Raw genomic sequence first — 19,566 nt, 5'->3', positions numbered from 1 at the left:
ATGATCCCCTGCACAAAGGCTGGGTCATTGTACTCCTGAGGTCTTCAGTAGATGGCCAAGCTAGCTTCTCCAGCATCAGGAAGGGGTCCTAACCTGGATGTAAGGGAAGCAAGGTTTTAGAGAACTCCCAGGGGCTATTGGGACATTTGTGATAGAAGAGATCCAGAGTTTGGGCAAGATTTTAAAAACCCCATAAAAGTCTAAGAAACTTTGACTTAATTCTAAGTACTGTAAAAATACTAATGGCTGAGTTTGATTGCTCAGTGGTAAGATGATGTTAGCTATGCAAACAGTATTGTTATGTGGCAGTGTGGTGGGGTCAAGGGATGAACAAGCAATCCCAGATGAACAGGTCTCTGCAGGGTGAATTAGTACCTATGAGAGCCCTCGAGTGGCTGAAGGCTGGCTGTGAGCCTGATGGGCAAGCACGGCATGGGAGGGGTTTTTGTAACAGGCAGTCACCTGGTCTGGCTGCGTTCTTTCTACACATCAGATTACATGGGGGGGGGGCACTATGGGCTGGGGACCTCATTTCAGCTGAGCAGATGCCCTTGCCCAAAATAGAAACCAGGTACAAACAGCTCCTTCCTATTTCCCAAGTTGCACTGAACAAAGTGACTCTTGTTGAGTGGACTAACCCAGATTCTGAAATGCCATCTTGGTTTGGTCCCTAGCCAGCAGGGTAGGGGTGTGGGTATGCTGGGCTCCTGAGAGGGACAGCCTGTGAACCTCACATTCTGTTGATAGCCACAATGCTCTCACAATAGCTCTCTCAGTTGAGAAGAAAGCAAGCCACATGGCCTGGACTCTCCTGTTGGAAACCCATCTGATAGGGTTGTGTGTGGCCCTTTTAAGGCATAGGTCATGAAATGAATTTAACAAACCAATCTAGTCTTAACTGCCCACCTACTTATCCACTTTGAGGAGTAAAGAGCTCTATGAAGGGGCAGTTAACAGGAAACACGGACCAGCAGATCCTAAGGAAGCTCCTTCCACGTGTGGCTCACCCCAGCTCACCTCGTAACATCTGGTTCAGTGACTGTGCCCTTGAGCACGTGGGGCATGAACTTTTACCCTGTCACTTACCCTGTAGGGTGGGCTGCATCTGGATCAAGAAGCACTAGTGGCCAGACACCACAAGGTTTAAAGAGCAAGACGGAGACTGAACTTGGACCACCTAGCTACCCGAAGGAATTTTAGGATGGGGGAGCACCCCTACAGACAACAGAAAGTCAGGACAGCTGCGGCACTACAACCTCAGTGGCAGCTGCCCACATTCAGGCCCTGGGCTGAAACTGTCAGAATAGAGTCCATTCAAGAGAGCAGGAGTTGGAGGCTGGGGCTGGGCCTTCCAAGCATGGAGTTTCTGAGCAGGTAGAAGAGGGCGCTCAGGTTGGCTAGACTAGCTATGCATTACAGAACCAACTGTGCTGGTGGTTCTCTTGTCCTCAGCCCTAGGGCTAAGTCATCACCTGGCATGGGGAGCAAAGGGCGTGGCTACAGTGTCCATGAATATGCAGGTTACTTGAATCCCTGGTGCCCTCGCTTGTGAGGCTTAGTGGCTCCAAGCTGCCTACCACAGTATCTCCCAAACCAGCCTCCTCAGCAGTTTGAAGTTCTGTACTGTGATGACTGAGTATGCTGCTGTAACACAAATTCTAATAGATCTTTTAATAAAAACCTGGATCCGGATATTGGGGTAAATGCTGAAAGATCCAAGACAAAGGAACAAGCCACTGCCACATCTCACCTCGATAACTCCCCAGTCTTCTGTTTGAAATCCTGAGTCCTCACCCAAAAAGGCTCCTAATAAAATTTGCCTGAAGATCAGAGAGACAAAAGGAACAAGCCATTGCCACATCTTACTCTAGGACTCTTCAGCCTGAAAAGCCTTTAGTTCCTGCTCCTCACACCTTATATACCCAGCCATATCACTTCCTTCTAAGTGCTGGGATTAAAGGCCTAGGTGCTTCCCAAACAAAGGCATGAGATCTCAAGTGCTGGGATTAATTTAAAGGCATGTGATTCCCAAGTATTGGGATTAAAGGTGTGTGCCACCACTGCCTGGCTCTGTTTCTCTGTTTTATCAATCTCATGTAATCCAGGGTGGCTTTGAACTCAGAGATCCAGACAGATCTCTGCCTCCCAAGTGCTAGGATTAAAGGTGTATGTCACCACTGCCTGGCCTCTATGTTTAATCTAGTAGCTTGTTCTGTTCTCTGATTTTCAAGCACATTTTATTAGGGTACACAATATATCACCACATGCTGCTGCTATGGCTTAACACTATTTAATGAAGAGGAAAGAATGGTAGTTAGATGTGACCCTTCTCAAAGTGCCAGCCAACAAGTGTCAGAGAAAGTGTTCCCATGTCCGAGGAGAGGAGTGTCCTTGCTGCTGTTCACTAGGAAGGTGCTGGGTGCTTTGTAGAGTGATAGCACCTGGGACTAGGCTGCAGCCCCAGTACAGTTGCTGGCACTCATTCCTCCCCAGCACTAGGAGGTGCTCCTTTTTCCTTCCTAGCAGGAGGGCAGATGACATCTGTGGACGGTAGAAGGCCACCCACGACCTGTACCCACATTTCACCTACAGTTCTTGGGCCATTCAGGACAAGAAGTGAGCCAGGGTAAATAAGCCACAGGTCTGATCACCCACTCACCTTCCTTCTCCCAGGTAATTTGAAAGCCTCCCAACACTGACCCTAGGCTATCCATAGCCATTTTTAATCACCTATCAGGGTCAAGAGAGAAGCATAAGGCAGGCACTGGGGAGGTGGCTCAGTGGTTAAGGGTACTGGCTGCTCTTCAGAGCATCCAGATTCCATTCTCAGCAACCACAATGGCAGCTTAAAACCTGGCAGTAACTCCAGTCCCAGAAAATATGTACTCACTGGCCTCCACGGGCAGCAAGCATTGCATATGGAACGTAGACATACATGCAGACAAAACACCCGTACGGCTCAACAGTAAGAGAAGGAAATCAAACACAAATAGGAAAGGGGAAAGGTATTTGCAAATTATGACTCTAAAGACTCCACCAGAAAAATAGAACTGAGAAGCATCCTCATTATGAGAGGTTAATGACCTCTACAAAAAGAAAACATTCAAGAAACTGGTCGGGCGGTGGTGGTGCACACCTTTAATCCCAGCACTCGGGAGGCAGAGGCAGGTGGATCTCTTGAGTTGGAGGCCAGCCTGGTCTACAAGGTGAGTTCCAGAACTGTTACACACACAGTCTGTCTTGGAAAAACCAAAAAGAAAAACTGAAGACACTAGAAGATGAAAAGACCTCCATTCTTATGAGCTGGAAGAATTAATATTATGAAAATGGCTGTTTGGGGTTGCGGATGTAGCTCAGTTTATAAGTGACTGCCTAGCATGCATGAGGCCCTAAGTCAGATCTTCACCACTGTATAAATTGGCATGGAGACACATGCGTGGAAATCCAGCACTTGAGAGGGAGGGACAGGATCAGGAGTTGAAGGTCATCCTTGGCCATAGAGTATGAGGCCAGACTGAGACAGATACAGTCTGGGAGAGAAGGAAGGAAACTGGCTACCATACCAAATGGTATCTACAGATTCAATGCAATTGCACCAAAATTCAAAAGCATTCCTAAAAATATTCAAAGCTAGAAAAACCAACCTTGGAATCACAAATACCCCAGCTAACCAAAGTAATCTTAAGCAAAAAGAATAAATATGGGAAGTTAGCACCATAAATGACTTCATGTTATATTACAGAGTCATAGAAACAAAAAGAGCATGGTATTGATTGGCACTGAACACAGAGATTAATGGCACAAAATAAAAGACACAGATAAAAACTCACACTGCTAGAGCCACCTTTTTTTTTTTTTTTTTTTTTTTTTTTTTTTTTTTTAAACAAAGATGCCAAAAATGCTTACAAATGGTGCTGTGTGGCCTGGGCGTCCCCATGGTCAAGAAGGAAACTAGATATTTACCTCACCCTGCACAAGTCAATTCCAAATAGAGCAATGTAAGATGTGAAACTTAAACTGTTAAGAAAAAGAAGGGGGAAATCAGGAAAGGAAAATAAAACAGCAAATGCACTGGCTGTTGGTAGTACACACTTGTAATCCCAGCACTCAGGAGACAGGCAGGTAGGTCTCTGAGTTCAAAGCCAACCTGGTCTACAGAGTGAGTTCTACACAGTGAAACCTTGTCTTGAAAAACCAAGAAAAAAGAAAATAGCAAATGTTGGCCTGGATGTAGACAAAAGGGAACCCTTATACACTGCCAATAAGAATCTAAACTACTGACTGTGACCTCTAGAGAAATCAGTGTGGAAGTTTCTCATAACACTATACATTGATCTGCCACCCCTTGATGTTCACCCAAAGGATGGAAGTCAGACCGTCCGAGACACTAGTTCATCAGCATGCACTGCAGTGCTGTTCACAACAGCTAAGCTATGCAACCAGCTTAGGTGTCCACCATCAGACATGAAACAGGTAAGGAAAACGTCACATACACTGGGCTTTCTTCAGCCATAAAGAATGAAGTTTGGTACATTTGTAGAAAATGAATGCAACAGGAGACAATACTGTGAATTAACCAGTCTCAGAAGACAAGTATCATATCGCATGTTTTCTCTTGTTTGTGGTTCCTAAATTTCATAGTCACTTAAAATGATACATATTAAAATAGAAGCAAAGGGGATGGAATGGAAGGAGGCTGATGGGTGAGAATGGGGGTGAGAAAAGAGCAGACAGGGAGAAGGGTGTGTGTGCTTAACGCACAACATAGATCTGTTAAATAATTTTAAAAGGCAGTTCAGCAGGCCCAGAACTAAATGAAAAGGACGGCTTTATATGGGAGATTTACTTTGATTTGAGGAAATTTCCAATGGTACTCCTATGGTTTCAGCTGTCAGTTTCTGTAACAGGAAAAATTTCTTCCTAAACTTGGAAAATGAAGTTGACCTGCTCAGTGAACCCATCATGCCTTTTTAATAAGTCAGAGGTCGCCGGACGGTGGTGGTGCACGCCTTTAATCCCAGCACTCTGGAGGCAGAAGCAGGCTGACCTCTGACTTCAAGGCCAGCTAGGACTACACAGAGAAACACTGTCTCAAAAAAAGACTTGGGGCTGGTGCTATCAGGACACCTAGTCCCCAAACCTCCACTTCCAGAGACTGGCAGGTCTAGGACTCAGAGGATGTGGTTCTACTGAGAACTCTGACCACTGTTCGTTCAGTTGTTTATTTTACACCTTTAGAGTCCCAGCCCAACTCCATATTTTACTTCTTAAGGGCTAACCCACCCCAAGGAAACAGAAGCGCTCTGTCCACCTTAAACAGGATATGCCCTCAGCCATGGATCCCTTGCAGAGCAATCCCAGCCCCGAAAGGTGTGGTACTCAGTCTGACCAGGCCGATCCAGGCCAGCAGCGCTGACCGATATCAGGAGTTCTTGGATTTTCGTTCTTTGCTGGCCCTAGAGGCCATGATTCTGAAGAAAATCCCAGGAGCCAGAGTTCTGAGATAGACAGCCATGAATGGCAGTAAGTCGGTCAAGATCACATCCTTTTTCTTCTTCCCTACAGCAGCAAGGACATCCTGGGCCACCTCTGCGGGGCTTCTGCCCTGGGCTGTGTTCTTGTCTAGAGCTACAGGAAAGAAAAGAAAAAGAACATGAGGATAAGTGAGCAGTCATGAGGCCAGCTTCCCAGAGCTCCTTCCGGAAGTAGATGGTTACACTGAGAAAATGAGGAACTGTTTTATGGTTCAAAGCAGGTAAATGGGGATAAAGAGATACAGACAGGATGACAGACTGGGGATACCAGTTAGAGTGTGGAACCAACTAACGAGTGAGTGTGCCTGCTCATCTGTCTGTGACAGATGTCCAAAGCCAGCACAGGTAGGTCTCAGAGTGGACCCCACCCCACATCTCAAGATTGCCAGGGCTGGAGAGATGGCTCAGAGGTTAAGAGCACTGGTTGCTCTTCCAGAGGTCCTGAGTTCAATTTCCAACAACCACATGGTGGCTCACAGCCATCTGTAATAGGATCTGATTCCCTCTTCTGGCATGCATGAAGACAAAACACACATACATAAAAATACATAAATAAGCCAGGCAGTGGTGGCCATGCCTTTAATCCCAGCACTCAGGAGGCAGAGGCAGGCCAGCCTGGTCTACAGAGCAAGTTCCAGGACAGGCTCCAAAGCCACAAAGAGAAACCCTGTCTCAAAAACAAAAACAAACAAACAAACAAAAAAACCCACATTAAATAAATAAATCTTAGAGAGGTTGTCAGGCTTGGTGGCAGGTGTCACCCATGAGCCATTTCACTGGCCTGAGAGTCTTCTTGGCCTTAGATATTTACATATGGGCAACAACCAGTGACTAGGTCATGGTTCCCAAGGCTGTCAGCAGAAGATGGTAGAGACCATCTTAACCCCATCCATGTGCACTCTGTGCACTGAGCTGGGAGTAAACAGCTGTCCCAGTTCCCAGTGGCATGCAAAAGCTGGACGAGGAGCAGCTGGGACAGTTTAGGAGGGTGTAGGGTAACAGCATCTGATGTTCCCTCTCTGCTGGTGACTCATCCATCTTGCTAACAGCAGAACCAGACGCAGACTCAGAAGAGACCATTAGCACACACACCACTCAGAAGCCGAGCTCCCATGGGGATCTGTCCTCACTGTGTTGACCACAGGAGAATGGGAAATTGAGAACCGTTTGAACTGAATTTTCTAGAATAAACAGTTTGGCAGTGGTCTGGCTCCTACCACTGTGGCTTTCTGTGAAGAGACTTGGTGTGGCAAGGCAGCTACCCGGTCAGATGGGTGCAAGACCTGCAGGACCTGAGCAGCAGCAGCAGCAGCAGCAGCAGCACAGAACACAACGCATCCTGGGGGCAGGGCTTAGTGTTAGACAGCAGGTCTGCTCCAAGCTGAGGCAGGTAGGGCTGGCTCTGATAGTCCCAGCACTCATGGACCAGCCGACCCAAGATGGGTGTTCCTATACCTATAAGCAGGAGTCAGGCCGCTCAGCCCACGGGCAGCACCTGCATGTCAGCTCAGCGCTGCTTCGGGCTGAGTAGGTTGGAGGCCGATACTGCTGCACCCCATCTAGCCTCACCTGAACACTCTCCCTGAAACCAGCCATTTCTCCAACACCCTGGGCAGGAACCAGTCATACCAAGTGCCCCCTTCCACTGACCCTGCCCCTACCCCCACATCCCCATTAGCCCTGAGTTCAATTTACTTAGTCCTAATTATAATATTCCTTGGGCCTTGGGATCTGCAGATAAGTTAGTGGGAAGTTTGGTGAGGGATTTTCTGTCCCAGTTCTCTACCTATGGGGGATCTTGTTCTAAAAGCTGAATTTGTGATAAGGCCAAAGGGGTGTCAGTGGGGAAATGCCATGTACACAGCAGTCCACATCTGCAACCAACACTCAGGCTCAGGAATCGCTTAGGCAGCAGAGTGCTGCATTACAGTCAATCTGTAGCTTTTAGTGATGAAGGAGAGAAACCCGACCTACCTCCGTATCTGGAGCCATCGGCAGTGACAGCATTTACAGAGAGGTTGGTATAGATATAGCCAGGGCTTATCACAGTCACTTCAATGTTATCCTGCTTCATCTCAGCACGCAAACAGTCAAAGAATGCCTGGGTTGCATGCTTGGAGGCCGAATCTGTACGTGTAGACAAAGGCAGAAAGGGTGCTGGTGTGGGTGGGTTCACCATTTAAGATTAGAGCACTAGAGCAGTGTCGTGTCGTGGTTCTGACAAGTGCACTTTGTCCTTGTTCTTAGAAGATACTGAGGTCATAGGAATAAAGCAATGCCGTGCCTTCAGCGTCCTCAAATGGTTGAGAAAAGAAATGATATACATGGTGTGTGTGTGTATATGTGAGTGCACATACACACACATACACACACACACACACACACACACACCCCTATACATACATTCAGCCCTGCCAAGTGAGTCTGTCTAGTTCTGTCAGGGGAAGGGGTCCCCCAATGACAGAACTGGACCCCACAGGAGTCTTCACAAGTTGTCTCTAGTCCTTGTCCCCGTTGAACATGGCCTCAGAGAGCCTCCCTCATGCAAGGCTGTGCAGATTCAAACTCTGACTGCTTCCATAAGGAGGAAGCTAAGCCTGTTCTGCCTATGAGACAGGCCCCTGTGTTCCCCAGCAGCAGCTCCTCAGTCATGATCAGGGGCATGGAGACCCTGCTGAGGCCCCTGGGGAACAAGCCAGCGCCTCCACAGTAAACCCGTCCCCTCTAGTTTGGAGTCCTAATGTTTTATTTAGTACTTGTCAAAAGGGACTCCCATCACTAAACATACAGGAAGGCAAAGCAAGGGGGCCAGGGCAGGCACCCGGAAGCAGCAGGGCTAGTGAGGAGATGCTGGCCTGGATGAGTGGCAGCCCAAGGGATGAGGAGAGCAGCCATTCTGGGACTTGGGAGCAGAAGTCCATACTGACAGCTGGGTCACTCCAGAAGCCCCAGGCCATGGGCTCTCAGCTGTGCACAGCAAGTCCACGATGCTGTCAGTGAAAGCTGGCCCCTCCTCGGGGCACACACAGTGCCACTCCCCAATGTGTGTGCTGTGCTGTGAGGCGGCTCAGTGTCTAACAGCACGAGGGGATAGGCCATTTCTCCCACTCCACTGCTAAGAAGGCTGCTCACCATGGGTTAACTCCACCTCCCTAGGAAGCTGGCCAGACTCAGTCGGGCTAACCATCTAGTATCCAGACCACCGTGCAAGCCTGCTGCAGTCAGTGGGCCATTAAAGAACAAAGCCGGCAGGAATAAGTCAAGTGCAATGTGGCACGCAGTAATTCATGACGTACTCTGTAAAGCCTCTACTCCAGTTTAACCTCTATTAGCACTGTGGCTTAGTTGCTTCATCAATCCTGATGACGGCGTTTTGGTTTTGTTTTTCTGCAGAATCATCTGAGCAGCCTTAGGTAACTGTCCAGTGCTGTCAGGATTAAAACAAGGATGAGACCGGAGAGAGATGCCCATGGAGCATCAGGCTGCACTACTGTTGAGTGACAAAGCACAGCTCACTGCACCTTTGAGCCAGCGCTGGGAGGCGTGCAGATGGCTGCGGTGGCGGTGGAAAGCTTAGGGTCTGAAGTTAAGTGAAGGTCCCAGGGCACACGTGGAGAGCCAAAGGGCAGAAATGAGGTCCAGGCCTGGGGGAAAGGAACTGCTTCTGTGAAATGGTCAGCTGCCCTTTACTGACCTGAGTGGTGTCACCGTCCCTCCATGTGGAACAGCCCAGCTCCTCCTTGGCTGGGCTGACCAGATTGCACTGGTCCTTGGAGGCAGATGGGCAAAGGCTTCCAAGTCAGCGCTTCCGTTTCAGAGAAAAAGATAACTAAGGAGTTTGTGATACTCCCTTTCAAATCTTTTTTTTTTTTTCCTCCCCGAGACAGGGTGTCTCTGTGTAGCCTTGGCTGTCCTGTAGACCAGGCTGGCCTCGAACTCACAGAGATCCGCCTGCCTCTGCCTCCCGAGTGCTGGGATTGAAGGTGCCACCATTGCTGGCATATCTTTCAAATCTTTTTAACCCCCTCCGCGGACTAGAAGCTACACTCTGTGTGTCTGTTTGCATGTGTTAACAGGAGGCCAGACAAACAAAGGACATCTGAGATCGTAGCCGCTCTCTTAGGTAGAAGTGGGCAAGTGAATAGAAGCCAACTGGGTATTTTTAAGGTTTGGGTGTACCTGATGTTTCTACTTCTTCAGGCTTATCTTAATCTACAGATATCAATATTCAAGGATATTCTGTCACAGATCACTACTAAAGGTCAAAGTTTGAAGTGAGGATAGGGGATTCTCCAGTGCCTATGAAGATGGCTGCCAGGCAGTGGTGCCGCATGCCTTTAATCCCAGCACTTAGGAGGCAGAGCCAGGCGGATCTCTGTGAGTTGGAGGCCAGCCTGGTCTACAGAGTGAGATCCAGGACAGGCACCAAAACTACACAGAGAAACCCTGTCTCGAAAAAAAAACTAAAAAAAGATGAAGAAAATGGCTAAGTTAATTATGTCATAGCCATTTACTGAATTATATCTAATTAAAAGAACCTATATGCTTATCTAGTGGACTGAACAAGTCAGAAACACTATGTAAAATGTGATCCCATTTTGGATGTTTGATTATATGTAGGAAAAAAACCGGAGCCATATGCCCTGAAGTGCTGAAAGGATTTCAGTCCAGGGCCACTGCAGGTCCTTCCTCATAACAGCCTTCTACACTGAGCTGTCTCCATTTGCAAGTAAAGATGAGCACATAGAGAGAGGAACACCTGCCCAAGGTCACCTAGAGGATAGGGAATAAGCTAGGATTTAAACTAAAGTACATGATTGCTTAAAACATTCTGATCATTGCTGGGCATGGTAGTGAACACCTTTAGCCCTAACACTTGGGAGGCAGAGGCAGGCAGATCTCTGAGTTCAAGGATAGCCTGATCTACATAGTGAGTTCCAAGATATCCAAGGCTAAGTAGAAAGACTATGTCTCATAAAACAAAACAAAAACCCAGAAAGACTATTCTGATGAAGTTACTAATGTATCTGTAGGGTATTTCTAGAGTATATGAATCTAGCTAGTGACACATCATTTTTTATAGTCAGAAAAAAAATAAAATGCTCTGGAAAAGGAAGGTAAAGTACTTACATGCTGATCGAAAAGGAATGCTGATCTTGCCCTGGATGCTGCTGATGGCGACGATGTGGCCTCGCTTCCTCTTGACCATGGAGGGTAGGAGCGCTGAAGGGACAGGGTGGAAAATTAGACAGCGTCTCCTAGTCACTGTACCTGGTGATGCTGGAGGAGATACTACAGTTTTCCATAGAGAACCGCAGGAGAGAGAGAGAGAGAACAGAACACACAAACAGCACAGCCCTTGTCCTACTGGGAGCTTGACCTCTGAGCTGAAGTCTGTGTCTACACATCAAAATATTGCCTTCGGTGGGATGCATGGAGCAGAAACGCAAAAACTGCATCAGTGAGACCAACACTGATGTGAGGGTGCAAAACAGATACAATGCAGATATAAACCCAGAAGAAGCAAAACACCCAGACTCTAATGACCACACCCACTGCAAGGGGCAAAATGGACAGGAACAGACAGTGTCTCACTAAAAAGAAACCAAGATTAACTGGCATGCTAATGTCTGTGCTCATACCTCCTACCCTAAGATGCCACCTACCTTTCGTTAGAGCAACAGGGCCAAAATAGTTGATCTCCATCACCCTCCTGTCCACGTCCACTATGGTATCACTGATGGCACCACGGTAGCTGACCCCAGCGTTATTGATGAGGATGTCCACATAGCCAAAGCACTGTAGGATCTCAGCTGCTCCTGCGGCAACAGCACCAGGATCTGCGAGGTCGAAGGTCACTGTGTAAGGTTTGTGTGTCTGTCCCTGGCCAAATGAAAAAAAGACAAAATGCACCTCATGAGTGACCTCCACGTTCCTACTTTTCAGAGTTTGGGACTGACCCACTCAGCACAAATGCAATAGGTTGTGGCAACCCTCTTCCAAAGATGCAGCCTGTGAAGTTCCTGTCTGTGGTGTTCACATCTGTCTGGGCGAATTTCTCCTAGATTGAAGCTGACTGCTATACCCCACAAGATGTGACCACAGGCCCTTCTTACTTTCATCAGCCAAACTGCTGACCCACAGGTCAGGATCATGTATGGTGTGAACACACTTGTATGGTGTGTATATTACCACATGAGTTATTAACAATAGCTGCCTTGATTCCACTCAACAGTCATCCAGGCACAGGTGCCGTCCACCCCAGGTGGTTACTTCTACTCATCTGTTTACGAAATGTTGTTCATGCATTCCCGGCAGGCCTGGCACTGGGACACAGCAGAAGGGAGGCCAGGCACGGCTCCTGACCCGGACAGGAGAGGAGGAATTAACCTCCATAATCATAAAAACTGCTGCAAAGTACCAGGTGCTCGAGGAACGGGCCCAGCAGGGTTCTGCGGCACGGCTCAGTGAGAGGAGGGAGGCAGAGGGGACGGCAGGATGGGAGGCTCTGGGACCCCATCTCCATCTGGAAACGAAACCCTGTGGAGTGACTTGCAGTTCCTGGTTACCTGAACGTATCGTCCAAGGGAGTGCTCTGCTGGCAAACCGCAGCTGCCACCAAAACCTGGCAGGCAGCAGTGCAAAGGGCGGACCACACTTCTGGTGTAACCGGGGGGACCCAGGGTGGGCGAGAAGGAACTTAGTGGCCACATATTGCTGACCTACTGCTCGTGCCTGAGGTGGGCATGGAGGGAGGCTGTTGAAACAGCCACCACTGAATACAGCTGCCAGCGGACTGCTTTGGAACATCAAAATTAATCTCTAAAAAGAATCCCCAGGAGGATGAGATACTAGATTTAATAACAAAGACATTAAAACAACTATCTCTACAATGCTGAAAGGATGAAGGAAGGCAATGGCAACAACAGGAAATAGATGAATAAAAAAAAGTGAGTATTTCAATAAAAGGGAATATTACAAAAAGAAATTCTAGCCAGGCGGATGGTAGCGTACATCTTTGATCCCAGCACTCGGGAGGCAGAATCAGGTAGATCTCTGAGTTGGAGACCAGCCTGGTCTACACAGAGTGAGTCCCAGGACAGCCAGGGCAACACAGAGAAACCCTGTCTTGAAAAACAAAACAACAAAAAGCAAACAAACTCAAATCCTAGAGCTTGAGTACAGTAGGTGACGCGGTGGTAAAGACACCAGAGTTTAAAAGCAGGTGAAGAAAGAGAAGAAATCTGTGAACCCAAAACATAATCATTTAAATTAACAAATCTAAAAAAGAAAAGGAAAAGCAAAGATAGAGCCTAAGAAAAATGTCAAGCAAGCCAACATAGGAAATGTGGAGTCTGAGTATTTAAATATGAAACGCCCAACCAAAGATAAGAATCAGCGCCATCTAAGAGGTTCCACACCAACTAGATGACCTGGTGACCCACAGTGCAACAAATTATAATCCAATGGTGTCTTGAGAACAGAAGCAACTCCTCACATAAAGGCCCTCCATAAGAATACCAGCCCATGTTTCACCAGAAGCCTTGAGGGCTAAAGAAGCAGGTTGATATATTCAAAGTTGTAAGAAAACATCAGCATATAGCCTAACAGCTCTTCAAGGTGAAGGAGAGATGAAGGCATTCCCAGGTCTATTAGATCTGTCCTGCAGGAATGTTCAAGGGAGTTGGTCCCTTAGGGCTGAAATGATAAGTCAGCCACCGAGAAAGGCTCAAATATAGTTGAGTAGACTGGAGAGTAGAGTGCTTGAAGCCCTGGGTTCAATCGCCAACAACATGTACACTGGCTGTACTGGTACCTGCTCAGTGAGACCTGACTGAAAAACAAAACAAGCGAGATTAAAAAAGAAAGAAAGGTCTCTAGCCACGTAATGCACGGAGAATTCTAACACCTAGTGTTACTAGAATTTGGATGTATAACTGTCTTGTGCTTTCTACACAATTAAAACAAGTGAATTTTAAAAGATCATCAATCCATTACTAGGCAAACTACAGAAGGATGTAATATGTGACATAAATGGCAGGAAACAGAGACATGGACAGGACCAGTTGTGTGTGCTCCTGAAGTTAGCAGGCAAAAATGTTAGTGTCACAACTTTAGGATGTCAAGTGTAATCTCCAACGAGGAACCTGCCTGACTCCATTTTGAAGACGGGCCATTATGCTGTACTGTTAAAAATAAGTTTGAGTTGAGTGGTGGTGGCCACACCTTTAACCCCGGCACTGAGGAGGTAGAGCCAGGCGGATCTCTTGAGTTCAAGGCTAGCCTGGTCTACAGAAAGAGTCCCAGGACAGCCAGGGCTACACAGAGAAACCCTGCCTGCCCTGCCCCCCAAAAAAACAGAAAAAGGAAAAAATTTAATAATTAATTTTACACAGTGAAACCCTGTCTCAAAAAAACAAACAAAAGTTTCAATTTACTCTAAGAGCTGAGTTGCTGTTTTGAAGGCTGTCTTCCGGAGCCTGTCTTGCCCCAACCCATGACCTTGACTCGTTTTTTGTTTTGTTTTGTTTTTTTTGAGAACACTTTGACCCTCCTTAATCCTCTCTAATCACATAGCGACCACATGGTGTTTCCTGAGATCTTCCTGTACTTAGTCCCCCACTGTCTCTCTTCTGTAAACCTGTTTTGCAACTACCAGTGAGTTTACTCCTTAAAAGGGGCCTAAGAAATGGACTCAGGCTGTTCTCTTTAACCCCACTTAGAGGCAGTCACTGGACAGCTCTTAGGTGCGCCTCAATAAAATCAAGCTTGCTTCAAACTTGGCTCAAAATTGTGGTAGTGGTCTTATTCTCACCCAATGGGATTAGCACCCTGACCACAAAGGAAATAGGCATGTAAGGAAATGAGATGGGAATCAATATTCTACCATCAAAAAAGAAAATCAGAGCCAGGCGGAGGCGGACCACGCCTTTAATCCCAGTGCTCGGGAGGCAGAGCCAGGTGGATCTCTGTGAGTTTGAAGCCAGCCTGGGCTACAGAGCGAGATCCAGGACAAACTCCAAAGCTACAGAGAAACCCTGTCTCGAACAACCAAAAAAACAAACTGTCAGTTTTCCAACAAAGATGATTAAAGAGAAACGAGGGGTTAAAATTAAAAGCTAGGAAGCATATAGACAATGGAATAGCAAATAGCAAAAGGTCCTTCCCGGTCAGAAAATACTTTAAATGTAATAGAGTGCCCCACGGTGTTGGCCCAGCCTTTAATGTTGTATTTTAAAAGTGGTGGGAATGGGCTGGAGAGATGGCTCAGAGGTTAAGAGCATTGACTCTTCTTAGGACTGAGTATGAAGGACTCTTCTTCCTAGTTCAATTCCCAGCAACCACATGGTGGCTCACAACCATTTATAATGAGATCTGGCGCCCTCTTCTGGAATGCAGGCATACATGCAGACAGAACATGTACATATAATAATAAATTAAAAAAAAAAAAAGTGGCGAGGAGTCACACCATACAACAGGCCCACATGGGAGGTTTATTGAGGGGAGGGGAGAGAAAGGGACAGAGAAGGGGCAGAGACTGGTCCCTGGGGACTAGAGCGCAGGAAGAGAAAGAGACAGGAGGTGTACAAGGTCCGCCTTTTATAAGGAAACATAGTGAATGCACACAGCAGTGCTCTTAGTGACTACAGCTCAGGACATATCCTGTCAGGATCCTAAGGGCAGGCCACGACAGATGCCTCAATGCTAACATTTAATCCCAGCACTCAGGAGGCAGAGGCAAGTAGATCTGTGAGTTTTCGGCCAGCCTGGTCTACCAAGTGAGTTCCAGAACAGCCAAGGCTACACAGAGAAACCCTGTCTCAAAAAACTAAAACAAAACAAAAAAAGTAATGAGAATAAACTCTCTAATCAAAAGATAGAGGCTGACAAAATGTATTTTTTAAATACATAATTTGTTTTTATGCTCACTGGCATTTTGCCTGAGTTTATGTCTGTGTGAGGATGTCAGAAGCCTTGTAAGCTGTCATTTGGGTCCTGGGAATTGAACCTGGGTCCTCTGGAAGAGCAGCCAGTGCTCTTAACCATCTTTCCAACCCCCAATAAAATGAATTTTTTAAAAACAATCCAACTATATGTTACATATGAAAGGCTCACTTGAGATCTAGACATAAAGATGCCTCATGCAAACAGCAACCAAGAGGGAGATACAGTAACTACACTACCATTAGATAAAATAGACTTTAAATGTCAAAGAAACAGTACAAGGATGTTATATATTAGAAGTTTATTATAAGAAAATATAAAATCATAAACATTTATGTAATAACATATTCTATCAGGCTTAGTGGTACTTTAATCCCAGCATTTTGGAGACAGAAGTAGGCAGATCTCTGTGAGTTCAAAGCCATCCTGTCCTACAGAGTGAGTTCCAGGACAGCTAGGGCTACAAAGAGAGACCCTGTCTCAAAAAGCAAAAAAAAAAATTAATTAATTAATTAATTAAATTAAAAAGAGAGAAAGAGAAAATTACAGAATGAAATTGGACCTTTTCCTAATACTATATATAAAGTTAACTCAAACAGGGCTGAAGATATGAAAATTAGTAATATAAATGTTGTAAGACAATTTTTTAAAGAGTTATTTATTTATTTGTTTATTATGTATTGTGTTCTGCCTGCATGTATGCTGTCACTCAAGAAGAGGGCACCAGATCTCATTACAGATGGCTGTGAGCCACCATGTGGTTGCTGGGAATTGAACTCAGGACCTCTGGAAGAGCAACCAGTGTTCTTAACCTCTGATCCATCTCTCCAGCTAGTAAGACTTTGTTTTGTTTTTCTTTTTTGTTTTTTCGAGACAGAGTTTCTCTGTGTAGCTTTGGAGCCTGTCCTGGAACTCACTCTGTAGCCCAGTGTGGCCTCGAACTCACAGAGATCCGCCTGCCTCCCAAGTGCTGGGATTAAAGGCGTGCACCACCACCACCACCACCACCACCACCACCACCACCACCATCACCACCACCACCACCACCTGGCTTGTTTTGTTTTTCAAGACAGGGTTTCTCTGTATAGCCTTGGCTATCCTGGAACTCACTCTGTAGACCAGGCTTGAACTCACAGAGATCCGCCTGCCTCTGCCTCCCCAGCACTGGAATTAAAATGTGCGCCACCACAGCCCAGCTGGTAAGACAATTAAAAAAAAAATCTCCTGCCAACACCAGATGAGTATGAAGACTTCCCTAGCTGTTAGCCTAGGCAGTGGTGGCTGTGGCTGATGGCCGTGTTAATGTGGATGGTTCTCAAACTGCTTGGAGCCTGCTGCCTTCCAGTAGAGTGTGATCACATGGATGGATGGATGCCTTGTAGCTCAGCAGTCCTAGAGTAGGCTACTGTGGCCTAGGACAGTTCTTCCGTCCCCACAGAACCCTTGCTGTAGGCTCACCTGGGAGGTAGAGGAACCAGCAAGTTCCCTGGTGAGCTCTTCAAGCGCTTCCACATTTCGACCACAGAGCACCAGCTTGGCCCCCGCAGCATGGAAGACTCTGGCACATTCTAAGGGACAAGAAAAGAACTCTGACAGCTATAATTATCCAGTGCCATTTTTCTTCCAAGCAGATCAGTTCAAAGTCACCAGCCCTGCACAGTGCCTGCTTCTCACATCCTTCCACGTATATGTAGACCGGTGTGGAGCTGGGAGGTAAGGTCAGTGCAGGGTTCCCATCCAGAGGTATGAATGACACACATTTATGAGGCAGAGAAAGGCCAGGAAGGTGGACAGGTCTGTGATACAATGCTCAGAACTTTCCACGGTGTTCTCATGTGGTCCTGAGCAACCCTGTGGGCATCAACTTACTTGTTATTGATGAAGCCCAGCGAGCCAAGCAGAGTCCAAGACCACCAAGCAGAGAACCTGTTCAGTAAACTCAAGCCACTTCCACAAGTGGTGCGAGCTCGCGTGTGCCTGTGGTCCCTGGAGGCTGCGGTCCAGCGCCAACACTGCTCCCAGACCACTAATGCAGCTAGCAGACACACATGCACAGTTCTTTGGAAAATCAAAGCGGAAAGGCCTGGGGGCCCTTCGGGGTCCTGACCCTGGAGGGTAGGTGCAGAGGAAATGCTGGAGGCAGGGACTAGGCCATGGAAGGTGGATGCTGAGCCTAAGGCCTTTCTGGACCAGAGAAGAGGTTCAGGCAGCAAAATTAAGTAGGGGAAATAGGGGAATGCCTCTTCCTCCTTGTTTACTCCCCCAAACATGCCCTAGCTAACTCTCAGTACCCCAACATCTGCATTTTTGGACAGAGTGGAGCCCAATGTTCTGGAGAATGGACTTGAGCTAGGTCTATGCACAACTCTAGCTTTCTAATGCTTATAGGTTCTGTGATATCTGCCTACGTTACAATCTGTTTCTCCCTTTTCCCTCTGTAAGATATAAATAATAATACCTTATCCAGAGGAGACTGAGGTTGAATGAGGTAAAGTAGGTAATTACATCATAGGTAAAGCATTATGAAGTATTCTTAATACCTGTTTCTAATACTTTTAACCTTTCTGTTGTTTGGAGACAAGGCCTCATGTAGCCTAGTCTGGCCTTCAAACTCACCGAGAAGCTGAGGATGGCCTTGAACTCTTGATCCTCTTGCTTCTACCATCCAAGTGTTAGGATACAGGCACGCACCACCTTGCCTGGCCAATGCTTTAATGTTTCCAAACTGCCCCTCAAGTGTCCTACAAACTAAGCAGCTGGCAGCAGCGTGAACTTGTCTTGTGAGTGCTCGTACAGCTGTCTTCTCAGGACACATGGGTCCCTCACTGACCGCAGGTCTCTGAACCAATCATAGAGGCTCAGGCAGTCTAGAGGTTTCTTAGGCACTATGGCTAAGAAGGATGGGACAAGCCTGCCTTGCAGGGCAATTCAACCTCTGAAAGCCATCCCCAAAGTGTTGGCAAGGAACAGGGCTATCATTTGCTTATCTGAGAAGGGGCGGGCGGGGTCAAAGGTCTACTGTACACTGTGCACAGAGGGGCAACAACCCTTCCCTCACACAAGAGCTGGGTAAGAGGGCAGAAGAAATTCATGTCCTTCACAAAAAAGAGAGGTGCTCTGCCAACTGAGCGGCTGCTCATGGGACGGGGCGGTACTTCTGTGCCCTGTGGCTGTTCCTTCAGCCTCCAGCACAGCATTCCCCAGCAGATCAGGCTAGCAGCCCTCACCCTTCTGGAAGGAGGTGCTAAGCAGACTGCACAGCAGCGTCCTGTCATTTCTGAAGGAAGCCAGCAACTTTGTTCACAGGCTCGTCCTGATGGAAGGCTAGCTCCTGAGGCCAGACCTACTCACCTGGCTTACTACAGCATCCTACAGGTCGGAAAGCTTGGGCCCTGCGGGTTTCCTCACCCTGTCTTGTCCTGTCCTAACCAAGAGATGGACATTTTAGGAAGTGATGCATAGGAATGAGAGTGAGGAGTCATACTGGTGTCTAGACAGCTTCTAGAAAATGATCTTCTAGATTTTATGTGAGCTTTGCATCCTAGAGATGCCTAAAAGGGAGGGAATTAAATTTGATGTTGTGACAGAGGTGAGAACAGCCTGGAAGGACTCCACTTGGCTTCCTGGAAAAGCTGATATAGGAGGCAGGAGGGCCGAGGGAGAGGCCAGCGGTCATCTACGGCTGCAGACAAGTCCCCAGCACTGCTGGCATGCCTGGGCTCCAAAACAGGACAGCTGTGCATAGCCGTGCTTCAGGCTGGCAGCAGTCGGCATCCAGAACACCCAAATCCTTCTGGACATTTAGTGTTCTACAAGGACAAGGCTCATGTAGCTTAAATGCACAAAACAGAAGACAAACTTTGAGAACCAGTCTATCTGAAAACGCATTCTATAATGCTGACCCTCGCTCGGGGCAGCGGCCACAGTAGGCAGGACCATATGGATGTTCCTCCTAGAAGATGCTAGAGGACAGCAGCGTTTCCCGGCAGCACCAGGGGAGTCTCTTAGGGACAGGCCTAAGGCTCTGTCCCACTGTACGTGGATGGACTCCTGCCTCTAAGGCCTTACATGGGCAGAATGTAAGCCC

General features: G+C 47.2%; 1 protein-coding gene across 4 annotated transcripts in view; it reads right to left on the bottom strand.

The window, feature by feature from the left end:
* Positions 1-5,206: 5,206 nt before the first annotated feature.
* Dhrs7b (dehydrogenase/reductase 7B) overlaps positions 5,207-19,566 on the bottom strand; it is a 29,756-nt gene continuing 15,396 nt past the window's right edge. For all 4 annotated transcript variants that reach the window (XM_028857477.1, XM_028857479.2, XM_028857480.2 and 1 more), the window contains 5 exons: positions 16,938-17,047; positions 11,201-11,417; positions 10,665-10,757; positions 7,509-7,661; positions 5,207-5,628 (listed from right to left, as the gene is read on the bottom strand). In XM_028857477.1, the coding sequence (XP_028713310.1) occupies positions 5,423-5,628; positions 7,509-7,661; positions 10,665-10,757; positions 11,201-11,417; positions 16,938-17,047 (779 nt within the window). In that variant the 3' untranslated portion in view covers positions 5,207-5,422. The remainder of the gene's footprint in view (positions 5,629-7,508; positions 7,662-10,664; positions 10,758-11,200; positions 11,418-16,937; positions 17,048-19,566) is intronic.

This window comes from Peromyscus leucopus, chromosome 8b (assembly GCF_004664715.2).
Source record: "Peromyscus leucopus breed LL Stock chromosome 8b, UCI_PerLeu_2.1, whole genome shotgun sequence".
NCBI lineage: Eukaryota > Metazoa > Chordata > Mammalia > Rodentia > Cricetidae > Peromyscus > Peromyscus leucopus.
This window is presented reverse-complemented; position numbering and strand designations above follow the sequence as displayed.